The sequence below is a fragment of the Monodon monoceros genome, unplaced genomic scaffold, assembly GCF_005190385.1.
Source record: "Monodon monoceros isolate NGI ecotype Baffin Bay Population unplaced genomic scaffold, NGI_Narwhal_1 Super_Scaffold_7, whole genome shotgun sequence".
NCBI classification, from domain to species: domain Eukaryota; kingdom Metazoa; phylum Chordata; class Mammalia; order Artiodactyla; family Monodontidae; genus Monodon; species Monodon monoceros.
In genome coordinates this window covers 19,676,738-19,697,382 of record NW_021703784.1, presented here as the reverse complement: position 1 = coordinate 19,697,382, position 20,645 = coordinate 19,676,738, and the positions used below count along the sequence as shown (strand labels likewise).

At 36.6% G+C, this 20,645-nt stretch overlaps 1 protein-coding gene across 4 annotated transcripts in view; it reads left to right on the top strand.

Annotated features, from left to right (window-relative positions):
- Positions 1-20,645, top strand: part of LOC114887675 (testis-expressed protein 12) — a 51,070-nt gene that overhangs the window by 22,386 nt on the left and 8,039 nt on the right. For all 4 annotated transcript variants that reach the window (XM_029209467.1, XM_029209472.1, XM_029209466.1 and 1 more), the window contains 6 exons: positions 3,885-4,096; positions 4,279-4,394; positions 5,776-5,878; positions 11,991-12,119; positions 13,411-13,571; positions 14,710-14,877. In XM_029209467.1, the coding sequence (XP_029065300.1) occupies positions 3,885-4,096; positions 4,279-4,394; positions 5,776-5,878; positions 11,991-12,119; positions 13,411-13,571; positions 14,710-14,877 (889 nt within the window). The remainder of the gene's footprint in view (positions 1-3,884; positions 4,097-4,278; positions 4,395-5,775; positions 5,879-11,990; positions 12,120-13,410; positions 13,572-14,709; positions 14,878-20,645) is intronic.

Below are 20,645 nucleotides of genomic sequence, written 5' to 3'. Positions count from 1 at the left end.
CAGTGGTTGAGAGTCCACCTGCCGATGCAGGGGACACGAGTTCGTGCCCTGGTCCGGGAAGATCCCACATGCTGTGGAGCGGCTGGGTCCGTGAGCCATGGCCGCTGGGCCCGTGAGCCATGGCCGCTGAGCCTGTGCGTCCGGAGCCTGTGCTCCGCAGTGGGAGAGGCCAAAACAGTGAGAAGCCCGCGTACAGCCAAAAAAAAAAAAAAAAAAAAAAAAAAAAAAAAAATTAGGGGTTTTGCTTGACAGCTCAGTACAAGTCAGCAATTTGAGGTGGTAACAAATAAAAACAAGAAAGAAAGAAAAGAATATGAAATATCTTAAATGAGGAAGTTGAGTGTCTTAGTTTATACACAGAGTATTGTGTTTGGCTCTACGTATCATGATTTTATTGGTATTTAGACCAGAATAACAATAATTATTGAAACTATTTTGTTTTTAATGTTTTTTGATAAAAAATTACCAAAATAGAGTGAGAAACCACTAGCTAATGTTATCAAGGAAAAAGGGAGAAAGCAATGACAATGAAGGAATTCCATGGCTGTCCAGTGGTTAGGACTCTGCACTTCCATTGCAGGGGACACGGGTTCGATCCCTGGTCAGGGAACTAAGATCCCACAAGCCGCATGGTGTGGCCAAAAAAAAAAAAAAAAAGAAAAGAAAAATACAAAAGAAGAAAAGAAAAGAAAAGAAGAAAAGAGAGAAATGACAATGAAAGAGAAGCCATTGAAACAGATAAAAAAATTATAGAAGATTTTGTGGGCCTCTATGCAAATACATTTGAAAACCTCAAGGAAATGGATAATTCCCTGAGGAAATACAGATTACCAAAATTGATAGAAGTAGAAAGTTTAAACAGACCAATTTCTGTTGAAGAAAACAAGAAACTTATTGTGAAACTGCTTCTTAAAAAAAGCAGTAGGCCCAGATTATTTCACAGGGAAATTCTACCAAACCTTCAAATATCAGATAGTTTCAGTGCTCTATAGATTATTTTAAAGGATTGAAAATGAAGGGAAGTTTCCCACTACTTTTTATGAATAAAGTATAATATTGATATCTATACATGATAAAGTTGTTACAAAAAGGAAACAATTATTCATATTATTTATGAATATCCATGAAAAAGTACAAAATATATAGTACTAATATAATACTAATAAATATTTTCTTAACAAACAGAATCCAACACTACATTAAACATATAATTCACTATAATTAGGTAGGATTAATTCCAAGAATGCAAGATAGGTTCATTATTTGGAAATCCATTACTGTCAAATACCATATATATATATATATTTTTTGTGGTACGTGGGCCTCTCACTGCTGTGGCCTCTCCCACTGCGGAGCACAGGCCCCGGACGCGCAGGCTCAGCGGCCATGGCTCACTGGCCCAGCCGCTCCGCGGCATGTGGGATCTTCCCGGACCGGGGCGCGAACCCTTGTCCCCTGCATCGGCAGGCGGACTCTCAACCACCGCACCACCAGGGAAGCCCTGTCATATACCATATTAATAGATCTCAAGAAAAATAATCAAAATCATAGTCATAATCATAATCTTCTCCATAAATGCTAATAAAATGTTTGTCAAAATTCAACATCTGTTCCTCATAAAAATACTCAAGATAGTAGGACTTGAGGGATACTTTCTTAACACGATTTTGTACATATATATATATACACATACATACATATTTATATATGTATTTTATATATACATATATTTATATATGTGAGTATATGTGTGTGTATATATATACATGTATACATATATATACATGTATATATCTACACACAGATATAAATTAATATATTTTCATTTTAGTCCTAAAACCAGCAATATTAATTGGGAAACATTACAAGTTTTTTTCTAAAGCAGAAACAAGGAAAGGATGGCTACTATCTTCACTTCTATTTAATCAGATGTAGCCAATACAATTAGACTAAAGAAATTAATTAGAGGCACACGGATTAGTAAAGTAAACCTGGAAAGCCACAGAGAATTAATGACAAAATAACACAAACAAATAAAAGGTGAGGTAACAGGATGTAAAATTAACATACTGAAATCACTAGCTTTCATATACACAAATAATAACCAGTTAGGGGGCATAATGGTAGGAAAAACCTCATTTAAAATAGCAACAAGGAAGAGTAAATGCTCAGAAATGAGTTTAACAAGAAATGTGCAAACTTTCAAACACTCCTAAAAGACACAATTAACTAGAAAGATCCTCTGTTCTTGAATAGGATGGATGATTCAACATCACAAACATGTCAGTTCTCCCTAAGTTAATTTTTAAATTTAATACAATCTTAATAAAAATTCCAGTTTTTAAAGGAAGTTAGACAAATAAATACTAAAGTTCATGTGGAAAAATAAATATGCAAGAATAGTCAAGAAAACACTAAAAAAGAAAATTCTCAGAGAGGGGTGGGGACTAGCCCTATCAGATGTTAAAATATACTATAAAGACTCTATAATTAAAACATTGTGATATTGATGCATGAATGGACAAATAGACAAGTGATACAGAATAAAAAGCCCAGAAATGGACCCAAGAACTTACGGAAATTGAGTTTATAAACTCAATAAAATTGAGGGAGAAGGCAGTTTAAACATCCTCTCATATCAAAAATGATAAAATTATAAAGATGTCATCTCAAATCACTGCATAAAGAGGGCCTTAAAAAAAAAAACACCTTTATTTCCTGCAGTTTAAAAAAAATTGTAAAAACACAACTCAACCATATTTAAATGTACAGGTTAGTGTTGTGAAACAGATCTTCAGAACTTTTTCATCTTGAGAAACTGAAACTCTATACCCATTAAACAATAGCTCTCCATTTCCCCCTCCCCTGAGCCCCTGGTAACCATCATTCTACTTTCTGTTTCTGTGAATTTGACTACTTTAGATATCTCATGTAAGTGCTATCATATAGTATTTGTCTTTTGTGACTGGCTTATTTCATTTAGATGGTGTCCTTAAGGTTTATCCATGTTATAGCATGTGACAGAATTTCTTTCCTTTTTAAGGCTGTATAATATTCCGTTGTATGTTAAATTTTGTTTATCCTGTTTTTCAGCTGATGGACGCTTGGGTTGTTTCCACCTTTTGGTTACTGTAAATAATGCTGCTGTAAGATGGGTGTACAAATATCTCTTTGAATCCCTGCTTTCAAGACCGTAGCCTTTTAAGACAAGCCTTTAAGAGAAGACCAAGACTTTTAGCTTGTTATTCATGCTGAAGACATTAAGCATTCAATCTGTCAAGCATATGAGAGAAAAGACTAAATAATATTAAACCCTTTTAAAAGCAAAGCGCAAACTTTCCTTACAGTGTTTTGATGTTCCATCATTTAGATACATCATTTCTATACTGTAATTATATGGATGAAAATGATTATCCAGTAAGGATAGTCATCTTACTTGCTTACTTTAGCATAGTTCTGATAAATTTGAAAAAATTTTAAATAAATAGAAAATGTAATATGTATAAGATATGAAGATAACTATCTCTAAAAGTTTTGGAATCCATTTTAATTTGAGAAATGTCAAGCATTCCATATGCTGATATCTTGGCTATAGGTTAAAGACAGAATTATCTTAGGCGTCACCAGCTTAGGGTTTTTCTTTAGCCCTCTGATGTGTGAGTTTTTTGATAAGGGGTAAGGGTCAAGAGAATGTAAGTTGCTCTTTCATTGTTGTACTCCAGGATATACTCAAAAGCTATCAACGCTTAATTTCAAGTTCTTTGACTGAGCAGGTTCTGCTGGGAACCCATCCCATTTCCTTATTTCTGTATTTGAAATCTCTCATTTTGGCCCCATGTTTATCTTCCTAATATTTATTTTTCTATTTTTGCTCCTGTTTAAAGGTACAATCACTGGTTTGATGGAATGGCTTTACTTCACCAGTTCAAGGTGGAGAAGGGCACAGTGACATACAGGAGCAAGTTTCTACAGAGTGATACATATAAGACCAACAGTGTTCATGATCGAATTGTGATCTCAGAATTTGGCACATTGGCTCTCCCTGATCCATGCAAGAATGTTTTCAAACGTTTCATGTCAAAATTTGAACCGCTTGGTAAGCAGCCTTTAATATGCTCAGAATTTGCAGGGGATAGTGATGATTCTTTAAATTATTATGATATATGTCAAGCTATATAAATATTGAAATATATATATTTTTGATATGAGAGGATGTTTAAACTGCTTTCTCCCTTGAGAAAGTTGTGGTGTTTAAATAACTCTGGGGTTTGATTTCAGCAATTACTGACAACACCAATGTCAACTATGTGCAGTACAAGGGTGATTACTACATTAGTACAGAAACCAACTTCATGAATAAACTGGACATTGAAACCCTGGAAAAAACAGAAAAGGTAAACTATAGGTTAAAAACGAATATAATAAACCCTAAAATTTCTCTCCATTCAAAATACTTTTTAGAGTAGCTAATATCTGAAGAAAAAATTGGATCCTTAAACAAAATCAAAGTTACCCACTAATTCACATCACTGTGTACCCTCTGTCCTGGTTAGAATGGCCTGTGGGGTTGGGGTGTTCCTTAAAGATAGTTCTAGACTTCTTCTTCCTTAGTCCTAATGTCTGAAAGCTAGGGCGAAGGAGAAATAGAGTAGTACAGACTTATTTTTTTTAATCTTTTTTTTAACATCTTTATTGGAGTATAATTGTTTTACAATGTTGTTTTAGTTTCTGCTGTATAACACAGTGAATCAGCTATATGCATACGTATATCCCCATATCCCCCCCCTCTTGCATCTCCCTCCTACCCTCCCTATCCCACCCCTCTAGGTGGTTGCAAAGCACCAAGCTGATCTCCCTGTGCTATGCAGCTGCTTCCCACTAGCTATCTATTTTACTTTTGGTAGTGTATATGTGTCCGTGCCACTCTCTCACTTTGTCCCAGCTTAGCCTTCCCCCTCCCCGTGTCTACATCTGTGTCTTTATTCCTGTCCTGCCTCTAGGTTCATCAGAACCATTTTTTTTTTAGATTCCTTATATATGTGTTAGCATAAGGTATTTGTTTTTCTCTTTCTGACTTACTTCACTCTGTATGACAGACTCTATGTCCATCTACCTTGCCAGAAATAACTCAAGTTTCGTTTCTTTTTATGGCTGAGTAATATTCTGTTGTATGTATGTGCCACATCTTCTTTATCCATTCATCTCTTGATCCATTAGGTTGCTACCATATGACCCAGCAATCCCACTACTGGACATATACCCTGAGAAAACCATAATTCAAAAAGAGTTGTGTGCCACAATGTTCATTGCAGCACTATTTACAATAGCCAGACTTATTTTTGCCAATTCATTTTCTGCCTAGCTACAGGTAGAACTGGACTGGAGATTATCTAGACCCATACTGCCTTCACATTACACATTAATTAAAGATAAAATAAAACTTTGGGCCAGAATTTTAATTCTTATTCTTTTGATCTTTCCTGTGATCTTGTGATCTTGGGCAAAATAAAAAATTCGTACTGGATAATCATTTTTGTCCATTTTTTGTTGGTGGTGGTGGTAGAGTTTTTGTTTGGTTTTGTTGTTCTTTGGTCTTAGTTTCTTTTTCTTTAGTAGGAAAAATAATTTTGATTTCTCAGAGGTGAGACATTAGGGCTTAAACTGTAGTTTTTATATCTTATTTTTAAAATATTTGACACATCCCTACTGTCTATGCGTCTAAATAGAGATCTTCCCATGTAAAATTTAAGTCTCTGTATGGTCTTAAATTTGCAGGTAGACTGGAGCAAATTTATTGCTGTGAATGGAGCAACTGCACATCCTCATTATGACAAAGATGGAACAGCATACAACATGGGGAACTCCTATGGGCAACATGGTAAAGTTGGGATGGGGGTCTTTTAAAAAATAATTGGGAGTTAACTATCTTCCCACACTTCCATTATGGCCAAGATGTTAACATATATGAAACTTCATTTGAAAGGTTCAGAAAGAAATCTCCGAAGTAGCATTACTGAACTTAAAATATATAATTTATAATTAAGTTCTGTTGTCTTTTTGCACATATGCTTGGAAGCTGATTTTCTATTTGATCTTTTCAACATGACTCACATTTTTATGTTCCCTTATGCTTTTTGGCTCACAAGCATTGTAGGGATGAGTAATGTATTTCTCAAACTTGAATTTTCAGGAAGTACCATATTGTAAGTATAAGAAATTTAGAATGCTACAGCAAAGAGATATAGAGAAGGTATACTGTATATTACATAGGAAGGAATTTATTATTACCATGGGAGTAAAACACTACAAAGTAAGTTAAGGTTAAAGTTTGGTTGCATTCACAACCACTTACATCACATCTCTTTCCTGGTCATCCATATACTTCCCCAGCTGCCTATTATTCTGTTCCAGAAGGTTCTAATGGCTAATAACGATAACCAGCATTTATTGAGTGCCTAGTATGTACTGGTGTTAACCGTATTTTCCATATATTTTCTCATTTAATCTTTATGAAAGTCTCTGAGAAAGGTACTATTATTTTTATTTTTTTAAAATTGAAGTATAGTTGATTTACAATGTTGTGTTAGTTTCTGGTATATAGCAAAGTGATTCAGTTACATATATATGTATATATATATTCTTTTCCATTATGGTTTATTACAAGATATCGAACATAGTTCCCTGTGTTATACAGTACAACCTTGTTGTTTATCTTATATATAGTAGTTTGTATCTGCTAATCCCAAGCTCCTAATTTATTCCCCACCCCTTTCCCCTTTGGCAACCATAAGTTTGTTCATTTGTATCATGTTTTAGATTCCACATATAAGTGATATTGTATGATATTTGTCTTTCTCTGTCTGTCTTACTTCACTTAGTATGATAATCTGTATGTCTATCCATGGCATTAAGAAAGGCTGTTATTACCCCCATTTTATAGACAAGGGCAGTGAACCTTGAGAAGATTTAAGATGCTTGCTTAGGCAAGCTTCGGGTGTCTAGTCTGAGTAACACACAAAAACTTGCTACTAGTCACTCCATAAGATCATCTTAATTATTCATCACTGACTACAGAGGATTCTCTCAGGGCATGCACATGAATTATCCTGTACCCAAGTACACATCTCTCTCTGTTTGAAAAGGAATGTGTAAGTGTAAGCATTAGAAGTTTCTGACTATCTTAGCTGTCATTCTGTCATCTATAACCTACGAATCTTTTTTTTTTTTTTTTTTTTGCGGTACGCGGGCTTCTCACTGTTGTGGCCTCTCCCGTTGCGGAGCACAGGCTCCGGACGCACAGGCTCAGTGGCCATGGCTCACGGGCCCAGCCGCTCCGCGGCATGTGGGATCTTCCCGGACCGGGGCACGAACCCGTATCCCTTGCATCGGCAGGTGGACTCTCAACCACTGTGCCACCAGGGAAGCCCTACTACGAATCTTTTGTATGGGTTAACTTTTGAATAGGTTAATATATACCTTTGGTAAGTAATTGACTTTGTGGGTTGTTCATCTCTACCTCTCCATATTTACATGTATGAGTGTATATGAAAATGAATACTGCAGGTTTGCTTTTTACTGGCTCAAGAAGAGATAGGGTACCCTGGAAACTTCATCACTCAGCCCTCTCTCTTCTTTGTTACCTGACCTCGGGTTGGGATGTATTCTTCAAAGCTGTTATAGGAGACAGCAAACATCTTTTTAGGTAAAATCTTTCAGCAAATGGGTAAACTGACTCAGCAGTATTTTGTCCATGCATCTTTTTTGATCATAAAAAATTTATTTCTTAATAAATTAACTCTAATACCCAAGTAGATAACTTTGTAACTAGTTCATAATATGAGAAATACTGTTTAACCATTCTTAATTATTTTTCTAAAATAAATAGTCATTATATCAGTGATTCTCAGCCTTTAGAGCACCTAAAAACCATCTGAAATGCTTCCTAGCAATGTAGATCACTGGGCTTCATCTTCAGAGATTCTGGTTCACTAGACCTGAAAAAGGGTTAAGAATCTGCATTGTAACTATGCTTTCACTCCTTATCTTGGTACATTTTAACAAGATCTCCAGGTGATTTTGGTGCAAGTGGCCCATGAATCTTTGAGAAACCTTGCCACAAATCATCAGAGGCTGTGCTTGTTATTTTGCCTCAATTTGATGTTTATACAAAGTCCTGAAGAGTCTCCCAGAGTTAGGCTCACAGTATTGGGCAGGTCATTCCTTTAGGCATTCAGTTCTCTGCTGGGTGTTTCCTGGGTGTCTCTGCTCTGCTCATGCCTTCAAGACTTGAAGTTAGGACAGTTCATTAACTAGCAGTGTTCAAATTTAGTGAATTGAGTAATTGTCACTTAATCCAATTGCTGAGACAGAAATTTTTTCTCTTGATCTTCTAATCTCAACTAAAACTGGATTTACTTCTTTCTTACTTGATTATTTGGTTCAGTGATGAATTTTTAAACTGGAACGCAAATGTGCATGTAGCTGCAGGGAGCTCTACTAGATAGTATGCGTTTGGGGGAAATTTAGTGATTTTCTTTGTAAATAAAGTGCTTGCTAATAATTTCTACCTTTCCAGGTATTTTAAAAAGGCTTTTTAAAATTAAAAAAATCCTCTAAACATTAATCCAGCTAGTTTTAAGTACTAATTTAAAATACATAAACAGTTAGATAGTAGTATGGTACTCTTGGAACTCTAGAGTTTGTCTTTCATTTCTTTTATAACCCATCACTGTATAAATCATGGCGTTTTATTTATAATTGGTTCTCAAAACATATAATGTCCTAACCTAGACCTCCCCATCAGTTAGTTGCTTACTCAGTGTTTTTACTAAGATGTCTGATAGATGTTACAAAATTAATTTTTTAAAAACCAAACTCTTGATCTTTCCCCCTAAACTTTCTCTGCTTAAAATGTTCCCTATGTCAGTTGATGGTAACTCTGTCCTTCCACTTGCTTAAGATGATAACTTTGGAATCATTTTTTATACCTCTCTCACATCCACATCTAATGGGTCAAAAAGTAATTTCAATAATGCCTTCAAAATATATCAAAAATCCGACTACCTCATATCACCTCCATTGCCGCCACTCTGGTTTAGGCCACCATTCTTTCTCATTTGAATTATTGTAGTAGCTTCTTAACTAGTCTCCTTACTTCTCCCCTTGCCCCACTTCAGTTTATTCTTAGCATATCAGCCAGTTATCCTTTTAACCCACCCCACCTCATCTAGAATTTTCTCTTTGCTTACTATGGATAGGGCCACACTGGCCTCATTGCTCTTATTTGAACACTCCAAACTTATTCTTGGCTGAGAATCTTTGCATCTGATCTTCTCTCCACCTGAAATGCGTTTCTCCCAGATATCCTCAAGGCTATCTTCCTCACTTCTTTCAGGTCTTTACTCAAATGTCACCTTCTTAGTGAAACCTTCCCAGACCACCGTAATTAAAATTGCAAACAGTAGCCCCCATCCTTATACACTCACTTCTAATCCCCATTCCCTGGTTTATTTCTCAATATAGTTCTTCTCATCATCTGATGCATTATATTTTTACTTATTGTATGATTTTTTTTAGAATTTGAGCTTTATAAATGAAGAGCCTTTTGTCTATTTTGTACACTGCTGTATACAAGTGTTTAGGATATGGTACTTAGGACTCTTACAAGAGTGCCTAGAACATAGTTGACACTCAGTAAGTAGTTGCTGATAATGAGTAGGGAACTGTGTGGTTATCTTGTTCCAAAGGAAGCTTAGTGATTGCGAAGCTCTATAGGTTACCTAAGTTCTTCAGGACCTACATTGGCACTTCTAACACTAGGAAGATAATTCAATATGACCTCAATATTTGTTCATTCATTGAGTGATTTAACAAACATATGTTGTTAGTTAATCTGTCAGTAGTTATTTATAGTGTACCTACTAAATGCCAAGTCATTTTTTGGTACTGAAGATACAAAGATGTATCAGACACAATTCCTGCTCCAGAAGAGCTCAGTCTAGTAGGAAACAGATAAATAAGCAGAAAATTATAGTACAATGAGATAAGTACTATGATAGTATAGGATATAATTAAAGCATAAAGGAGGGACACTAAATGCCTTTGGGTGGGGAAGAGTCAGGAAAGGCTACTAGAGGAGTGGGTAACTTGAGGAAGTAGTAATAGCCAGATGAATGACTGCATGAATGAATGTTGATGAGACAGGATGAGATGGGACCCAAAGTGACCCCAGGGATCTAGAACACTGAAAGGAAGGAGTTGGACATGGGTACAAATGGAGATTGTAGTTTATGGAGCTGGGGAGTGGGAAGAAGGACAAATAGAATTTGAGGATATTCCTAGCTGCTACCTTATCGTTTCCTATGAAGATGGGATTGAGTTCAACTTCAGAGAGCTAGAGGGGAACCATTTGTGGACATTAAAATACAATAGCTGGAGGCAAGAATATACAGTGGAGAAAAGACAGCCTCTTCAATAAGTGGTGCTGGGAAAATTGGACAGATACGTGTAAAAGTATGAAATTAGAACACTCCCTAACACCATACACAAAAATAAACCCAAAATGGATTAAAGACCTAAATGTAAGGCCAGACACTATCAAACTCTTAGAGGAAAACATAGGCAGAACACTCTATGGCATAAATCACAGCAAGATCCTTTCTGACCCACCTCCCAGAGAAATGGAAATAAGAATAAACAAATGGGACCTAATGAAACTTCAAAGCTTTTGCACAGCAAAGGAAACCATAAACAAGACCAAAAGACAACCCTCAGAATGGGAGAAAATATTTGCAAATGAAGCAACTGACAAAGGATTAATCTCCAAAATTTACAAGCAGCTCATGCAGCTCAATAACAAAAAAACAAACAACCCAATCCAAAAATGGGCAGAAGACCTAAACAGACATTTCTCCAAAGAAGATATACAGATTGCCAACAAACACATGAAAGAATGCTCAACATCATTAATCGTTAGAGAAATGCAAATCAAAACTACAATGAGATATCATCTCACACCAGTCAGAATGGCCATCATCAAAAAATCTAGAAACAATAAATGCTTGGAGAGGGTGTGGAGAAAAGGGAACACTCTTGCACTGTTGGTGGGAATGTAAACTGATACAGCTACTATGGAGAACAGTATGGAGGTTCCTTGAAAAACTACAAATAGAACTACCATATAACCCAGCAATCCCACTACTGGGCATATACCCTGAGAAAACCATAATTCAAAAAGAGTCATGTACCAAAATGTTCATTGCAGCTCTATTTACAATAGCCAGGACCTGGAAGCAACCTAAGTGTCCATCAACAGATGAATGGATAAAGAAGATGTGGCCCATATATACAATGGAATATTACTCAGCCATAAAAAGAAACGAAATTGAGTTATTTGTAGTGAGGTGGATAGACCTAGAGTCTGTCATACAGAGTGAAGTAAGTCAGAAAGAGAAAGACAAATACCGTATGCTAACATATATATATGGAATCTAAGAAAAAAAAAAGGTCATGAAGAACCTAGGGGTAAGGTGGGAATAAAGACGCAGACCTACTAGAGAATGGACTTGAGGATGTGGGGAGGGGGAAGGGTGAGCTGTGACAAAGTGAGAGAGTGGTATGGACATATACACTACCAAACGTAAAATAGATAGCTAGTGGGAAGCAGCTGCATAGCACAGGGAGATCAGCTCGGGGCTTTGTGACCACCTAGAGGGGTGGGATAGGGAGGGTGGGAGGGAGGGAGATGCAAGAGGGAAGAGATGTGGGAACATATGTATATGTATAACTGATTCACTTTGTTATAAAGCAGAAACTAACACACCATTGTACAGCAATTATACTCCAATAAAGATGTTTAAAAAAAAGAAATATGGGTGTCATGCATATTGTATAAATCTCTTAACTGCTTTTGCCTAGTTCACAAGTGCAAGGCTTATCTTTTTTCTTAAAATGAATGTAAAACAGTTAAGACAGGACTTTCCATTTTCCAGGTTCTTGCTATAATGTTATTCGGGTTCCTCCAGAGAAAGTAGACCTTGGGGAGACAATCCATGGAGCCCAGGTGATATGTTCTATTGCTTCTGCAGAGAGGATGAAACCTTCTTACTACCACAGCTTTGGTGAGCCCAAAAATAAGGCAAATTTTATTGGGGGCTGCCTTAATGTTACTGTTGCAGAGGGACTAATTTTAGCAAGTACTGTGTTAATACAGTTTATTAGAGTATGGTGATAAGAGACGAAGGTTGCATTTTAATGCCAATTAAGTTCATTCTGTTTAGTCACGTACTTCTTACCCTAGCCAACTGACTGATTGAAAAGATATTTTAATACAAACAATTACTAAAAAATTAATTGGAAACACCAATTAATTTTAAAGTTTTTAATTAATTGACTGCTCTAGGAAATAGTTGTCAGTTTAAGAAATCATTGGTCCCTTCCCAGCGCATTGAGTCAGGCTGAGATTTAGTCACCCAGCGCTAACTCCACTTCAGTTCTCTATGGAGAACAGCCTCTCCCTTCAGCCCCCTGCTCCAGCATTACACAATGAGTAACCCCTAGTCATAGAAATCAGTCTCTGGTTTGTTTTGTATTATGTTGTATGTCATTGAATATCTAAATACAAAGGAAAAAATTACATTTATGTATGTTTCCACAACAGAGACTATGGACTTTGGGTGATCGTGATGTGTCAGTGTAGGTTCATCAGTTGTAACAAATGGACCACTCTGGTGGAGGAAATTGATAATGTGGAGGCTGTGCGTGTTTAGGGACAGGTGGTATATGGGGAATCTCTGTACCTTCCCCTCAATTTTGTTGTGAGCCTAAAACTGCTCCAAAATATAAAGTCTTAATTAAAACAACATGACCATAAAAAATTGACAGAATTCAATATTTTAGGTAACTTTAAAGACCACAAATAATAATCGTACAGGAAAGACTTTGATTATATTTTGGGGGAGGCAATTCATATTCCATGTAGATTGCTTCAGCTTTTTCTCAGAATATTTATCTTCTGCATACTAAACCTTTATAGCCAATCTGCTCCTGGATTGTTACCTCCAGTATAAATAGCAAAAGGATTAAGGAATACAGGTCCAGATCATAAATGACACTTTAATATAATGCTTCTTTGTTCCTAAACCAAAACAATTTGAAAAGAAAGAAAGAAAGAAAAAGACAAAAAGCAAGTTGAGGGCATTCAACCCCAGCTATTCTAAGCAGTTCCTGTTTTTATGTAGGAACAGAAAATAAATATAGCAAAGCTGGGAAATGATGAAGAATTATTTCTGACTGGTATTTGTTTAGGTCAGCAGTAATGTGTCCAAGCCTTCAGACAAGTCCCCAAACTGTCACATTTCAGACAACTCTAGTTTGCCAAATAACATTTTATTGTTTGCTTGAACCTTTTAGGAATGACAAGGAACTACATTGTCTTCATTGAACAACCTCTAAAGATGAATCTGTGGAAAATCATCACTTCTAAAATTCGGGGAAAGGCATTTTCAGATGGAATAAGCTGGGAACCCCAGTATAATACACGGTTTCATGTGGTGGATAAGCACACTGGTCAGGTGGAGAATTTTGAGTGTATTTATTGTGAAAATGATTGGACATGAAGGCAAATTTTCATGTGATTGACTTTTGCCTTCACTGGGCATTACTTACATAAGACACTCTTAATCAAGGATATTACCTTCTTCCATAAGTAGGGCTAGTTATTTATTAATTAGTACAGTGGATTTTGCATATTAGAAAATTGTAGGAAATGGTTTTATCCTTTAAATTATCTGATTCAATTAAAATGACATCTAGGAAATCCTTTTAGCATTTTAGCATGGATTTTTCCATATAATATTTGCTAAAGAGGATATTGTTCATGCAGAGGTCTTCTGTAACTTTTGCAGTGATATTTTTATTAGCTGCTTCTATGATTTCTTGATATGTAAATATGATAGTCCTACCAAAGTCTAAAGCATATTAGTTAAATATCTTTCTATATACTCCTGATTAATAGCACTATTGTATTTGTCTACTTTTAAACCTCTCTAAAGAACTAGTATCCTAAATTTACTGTACCCTAATTTCATTACCAAAAAATCCCATTTTAGTAATGAGTACATTTTTCAAAGGATTAGTCACTTAATTTATCATAAATTCTTTTTTTTTTTTTTTTGCGGTACGCGGGCCTCTCACTGTTGTGGCCTCTCCCGTTGCGGAGCACAGGCTCCGGACGTGCAGGCCCAGCGGCCATGGCTCATGGGCCTAGCTGCTCCGCGGCATGTGGGATCTTCCCAGACCAGGGCGCGAACCCGTGTCCCCTGCATCGGCAGGCAGACTCTCAACCACTGCGCCACCAGGGAAGCCCGATCATAAATTCTTAATAGAAGTATTTTCTATTTAACCACCTAGTTAAGAGCCTAAGATTTATTTATCCTTTAAAATATTGGTCCATATTTCGTGAGAACTTTAAAGTTAGTTGAAACAGTTGATTGGTCTATATCAAATAGCCCCAGTTCATTGATAAATATGAGATGAGATGATTTTAAATCAAAGCATATTTGCTTCCACATTCCAAATTCTGGTTTTTATACCTACCAAGCCAGTCACTTAAAGAGGGGGAAATCTTCTTAATTTGAGCTTTGTGGATCTGTACCCTAAAGGAGATAAAATAAAATATCTATTTTTCACTGTTTGTGATTTCCCCTGCAGCTTCTTCCAGGGATGTACTACAGTAAACCTTTTGTTACTTTTCACCAAATCAATGCCTTTGAGGACCAGGGCTGTGTCATAATTGATTTGTGCTGTCAGGATGATGGAAGAAGCCTAGAAGTTTACCAACTACAGAATCTTAGGAAAACTGGGAAAGAGCTTGATCAGGTAAAATTCTTTGCTTTGTCATGAGTTGTCAAAATATTTTTGATCTAGCCAAGTTCTGGCTTTGGGTTTGGAATTAGCTGTTTCTCTTGCCTCTTTTGTAAATAAGGAGGGAGAATGGTTTTAAAGCATTGAAGATACAGCTTTGTAATTTATTTATTTAATATTTCAAAATAATTTGAAGTATGTATTTACATAATACCTAATAAATAAAAAGCATGTTAAAGAAAGCCGAGAAATATGTTTTGAAGCACTTGTGATTAGTTCCTTATTACACTTGGGCACTAAACATACTTACATTTCCTGGAAGGAATAGTAAAATGGACTATAATATTAATTCTTTGATTAAAAAAAGTGTTATCCGTTCATCTAGCTTGAAGGGATTTACTTTTTCCTGATAACCAGTTCAAGGCAGAATTTTTCCTTGGATTATGTAATGTAAATTGTTTTCTGCTACAGTTTTATTTTAATTAATTAATTAATTTTTGGCTGCGTTGGGTCTTTGTTGCTGCGTGTGGGCTTTCTCTAGTTGCGGCGAGCAGGGGCTACTCTTCGTTATGGTGCGCGGGCTTCTCACTGCGGTGGCTTCTCTTGTTGTGGAGCATGGGCTCTAGGCGCGCGGACTTCAATAGTTGTGGCTTGCGGGCTTAGTTGCTCCGTGGCATGTGGGATCTTCCCAGACCAGGGATCGAACCCATGTCCCCTGCTTTGGCAGACAGATTCTTAACCACTGTGCCACCAGAGAAGTCCAGAGTTGCAATTTTCTGATTCTGTTTATGACCTTACTCAAAGTTTTGTGTTCTTCCGCCTTTTTGTTTCAGGTAGAAGAGCTCCTTTCAACCTTTCTTGAAAGGCAGGTTTAGTGGTGCTGAACTCTCTTAGCTTTTGTTTGTCTGGGAATGCCTTTGTTTCTCCTTCATATCTGAAGGATAACTTTGCTGGATAGAATATTCTTGGGTGACAGTTTTTATCTTTCAATATCTTGAGTAAGTCATTCTATTCTCTTTTGACCTGTAGAGTTTCTGCTGAGAAATCTGCCAGTAACCTAATGAGGGTTCCTTTGTAGGTTACTATCTTTTTTTCCCCTGGCTGTCTTTAAAATTTTTTCTTTGTCATTGACTTTTGACAGTTTTAACATAATGTATCTTGGAGAAGGTCTTTTTGCATTCAGATAATTAGCTGTTATCTTTGCTTCAGAGACTTGGATATCCAGTTGTCCAGGTTTGGGAAGTTCTCAGCTATTATTTCTTTAAATAAACTCTCTGCTCCTTTCTCCCACTCTTCTTCTGGGATACCCATTATCCTTATGTTACCCTTCCTAATAGAGTTGGATAATTCTTGTAGAAATTCTTTCATTTGTTTAGATCTTAGTTCCCTCTCCTCTTCTGTCTAATTTCTAGCTTTCTATCTTCAAGCTTGTTAGTTCTCTCTTCCATATGGTCTGCTCTATTTCCAGTGCTTTCTAACGTGTTCTTCATCTCATTTACTGAATTCTTCAGCTCCAGAATTTCTGGTTGGTTATTTTTCATAGTTTCAATCTCTTTGGTAAGGTATTTCTTCTGTTCATTTGTTTTATTTCTGAGCTCATTGAACTGCCTTTCTGAGTTTTCTTGTAACTCAGCAAGTTTCTTCAGGACAGCTATTTTGAATTCTCTACTGGTTAGATTGCAATATTCCATGACTTTAGGTTTGATTTCTGGAGATTTGTCTTTTTCTTTTTGTGATACTGTGTTACCATGTTTTTTTTTATGGTGCTTAATGAGTTGATGTAGCCAGCACGTTTGAAGTAGCAAACACCTTTCTTATTTAGGTAAAGCTTTTTTTTTTTTTAATAGATGCTAGCATTTCAACAGGTTAGTTATTAGAGGTCTTTCTTTTGTTCATAAGTAGGTGGCACAAGTTTTTGGTTTCTCTTACTTGAGCTGCCTGTGGCTATATTTGAAAATCAGCACTTTCCACCCTCTACCACCTCTGTGAGAGGTGTTGCCTGGTGCCCTCCCTCTCATACCTTATGCCTCCAGGGTCACTGGTGCTTTGCTGCTGCCAGTGTCACTGCTGCTGCTGATGTTGCTGCCTCGGGCATCGGGGTGATGGGTACGTCTGTCATGTTGGGGTTGCCTGTGTTGCAGGCACTGCTGCTGTTGGGGTAGGGTGGTAGTGGGGGTAGCCAGGGTGGCTGGGGCCTCTGCTGTGTCTGGAGTTGTTGGGTTCCCAGGCCCCACAGCTGTGGATAGGGGCCTGGGTCGTGGCCACCTCCATGGCTGGAGGGGTCACAGGCCCCGCTGCCACTGTTGCTTGATTCCCTGCGGCTGTGCGTGCTGCTGCAGCCAGGAGGCCGGAGTCATGTGTGCTGCCTCCCCTGCTCTTACTGGGTTCTCTGGGGCTGCAGGCTCAGCTACTGTAGCTGGGAGTCGGGATTATAAGCACCACCTCTGCTTTCCTCTCAGTTCTGCCTCTTCAGTGTGCTCCAGTCCACCCACCTTTAGATGTACAAATGTGTGGAACTCTCTAGCCTTCCAATGTGTCGAGCAGATGAACCTTTCTTGAGCTAACATTATGTTATTGGTTGTAGACTGAAGGGCAGAGACAAAGGGAGCGTATCATGCACTATGACACTGATGTGTACAGCATGACGCTGATGTGCTTATTTACTAATAATTTTTCTCATGAATGGATGTTGCATTTTATCAAATTTTTTTTTGCACTGTTGAGATAATGACATGACTTATCCTTTCTTCTACAAATGTGGTGAGATACACTGATTGATTTTAAAATGTTTATAATAGCCATTGATTGATTTTTGAATGTTAAACTAACCTTCTATTCCTGAAGTAAATCCCAGTTGGTTGCACTGTATTTTTAATATATTTCTGGATTTGCTTTGCTAATATCTTATTTAGCATTTTTTGGCATCAATTTCATGATTAAGATTGGCCTGTAATTTTTCTTTCTTATAATGTCCTTGTTAGTTTTTTTAAGATAGATTTAATTAATTAATTAATTAATTTTAATTTTTGGCTGTGTTGGGTCTTCATTGCTGCGCATGGGCTTTCTCCAGTTGCAGCTAGCGGGGACTACTCTTTGTTGTAGTGCGCGGGCTTCTCATTGCAGGGGCTTCTCTTGTTGTGGAGCACAGGCTCCAGGAACGTGGGCTTCAGTAATTGTGGCGCGTGGGCTTCATTAGTTGTGGTTCGCAGGCTCTAGAGCGCAGGCTCAGTAATTGTGTTGCACAGGCTTAGTTGCTCTGCGGCATGTGGGATCCTCTTGGACCAGGGCTCAAACCCATGTCCCCTGCATTGGCAGGCGGATTCTTAACCACTGCGCCTCAGGGAAGCCCCCTTGTTAGGTTTTGTTATTAAGGTTTCGCTGATCTCATACAGTGAGTAGGAAATTGTTCTCTTTTCTACTCTCTGCATGAAAAGTATAAGATTGGCATTATTTCTTAAATGTTTGGAATAATTCAACAGTAAGGTCATCTGGGCCTGTAAGTTTCTTTATAGGTAGATCTTAAATTATAAATTACATTTCTTTAATAGTATAGGGTTATTCTGATTTTCTATTTCTTATTGTGTCAGATTTGGTAAATAGTCTTTTTCTAACAAATTTATTAATGCCATCTAAAATTTCAAATTTGTTGACCAAATGTTATTCATGATATTCTGTGTTTTAAAAAAATGTATGTAGGGTTAATTGATAGCCCCTGTTTTTATCCCTTATATGGTTATTTGTGCTGTCTTTTTTGTTCCTTTAGGCTTGCTAGGTTCTCATCAATTTAATGAGGCTTTTCAAAAGACCAACTTTTTGGCTTAGTTGATCTTTAATGTGTGTTTATTTTCAGTTTCATCAATTTATGCTATTATTTTCATTTCCTTTTCTACTTTCTTTGTACTGAATGTGTTCCTTTTCTAACTAAGGATATAAAACCTTAGTTTGTTATTTTTCTACCTTTCCCTCCTCAACATATATACCTTTGGGATGATAAATTTCTGTATAGCAGAGCATCCCACAAGTTTTGATATGTTTTAATACTTTTCAGTTAAAGTATTTTCTAACTTTCACTGAGATTTCTTCTTTGAAAATTATTTTTAAACTTTCAGACAAATGGAAATCTTTCTAGTTATTTTTCCCATTGATTTCTAGCTTAATTTTACTGTATGATTTGAAGTTTATGAAATTTATTGAGATTTGCTTTATGGCCCAGAAAAGATTATTTTAAAAAAATGTTTTATGTGCATTTAAAATAATAAATTTTGGATGTAGTGTTTTATATATGTTGATTAGGTCATATTTTAAAATAATATTATTCAAATCTTCTTTATTCTTATTGATCTCTATCTATCAGTTATCATATAACATGAAATGTATATTAAAATCTTTTGCTTGGAGTATAGATTTTTCTGTTTCTCCTCATAGTTATGCTAATTTTAAATTTACATATGTTGGTGCTCTGTGTGCATACAAATTTAGAATTGTTTTACCTTCCCGGTTTATTGAATATTTATCTCTAAGTAATGCTTTTTGCCATGATGTTTGCGTGCTATAACTTTCCCATCCTTTTACTTTTAACCTTTCTAAATATGTACCATGTAAGCAACATACATTTACAAAATCCATTGTGCTAATTCTTTTTTTTTTTTTTTTTTTTTTTTTGCGGTACCCGGGCCTCTCACTGTTGTGCCCTCTCCCATTGTGGAGCACAGGCTCCGGACGCGCAGGCTCAGCGGCCATGGCTCACGGGCCCAGCTGCTCCGCGGCATGTGGGATCCTCCCAGACCAGGGCACGAACCCATGTCCCCTGCATCGGCAGGCGGACTCTCAACCACTGCGCCACCAGGGAAGCCCCATTGTGCTAATTCTTGACTTTTGATTGGCACATTTAGTTAAACCAGTCATTAATATTTTGAGGTTTAAATATGCCATCTGACTATTTGCTTCCTATTTGTCTCACTAGTTCTTGTTTTCTCTCCTTTCTTGCCTTCTCTACATTAGTTGAGCATATTTTATTATTTCATTTCCACCTCCCCTCCCCCAAACATCACTCCACCCTCTGACCATTAGCTTGGTAGTTATACATTCTTTTAGTGGTTATTTGAGAAATCACAATATGCATCCTTGATTTAACACAGTATATTATAAATCAGTTCTTTAATTCTTTACAGACAATGCAAGGACTCTGGAACACTTTAACTTCATTTACTCTACTCCTGATTTATATGCTACTGTTCTTATATATTTTAATTCTCTCTCTATATTAACCCTTATAAGGCATTATTATTAATGTTGTTTTATGTAGTCATAATTACCCATACTACCCATTTACCCACATCTGTACCTTCTCTTGCTGTTAATTCCTTCTAGCCTCTCTGAGCATCCATGTGGAATCATTTTCTTTCTGACTGAAGAACACATTTTAGTATTTTCTTTAGTTCAGATATGCTGGTGATGAAATCTCTGTTTTTGCTTGTCAGAAAAATGTCTTTATTTTACCTTCTTTCTTGAAGGATGTTTCCACTGGATAAAGAATCTAGGTTGTTATTTTCTTTTGACACTTTAAAGATATCATTTCATTGTCTTCTGATTTCTGTTAAGAAATCAGCTGTCAGTCTAAAGCTTTGCTCCTTTGAAGTTGAACTACCACCCCCCCACAAAGATTTTCTCTTTGGTTTTCTGTAGTTAGTACTATGATATTTTTTAGTATGAGTTTCTTTTGATTTATTTTTACTATTTTTTTCCTTAAGGATTCTTTTTTTTTTTTTTTTTTTTTTTTTTTT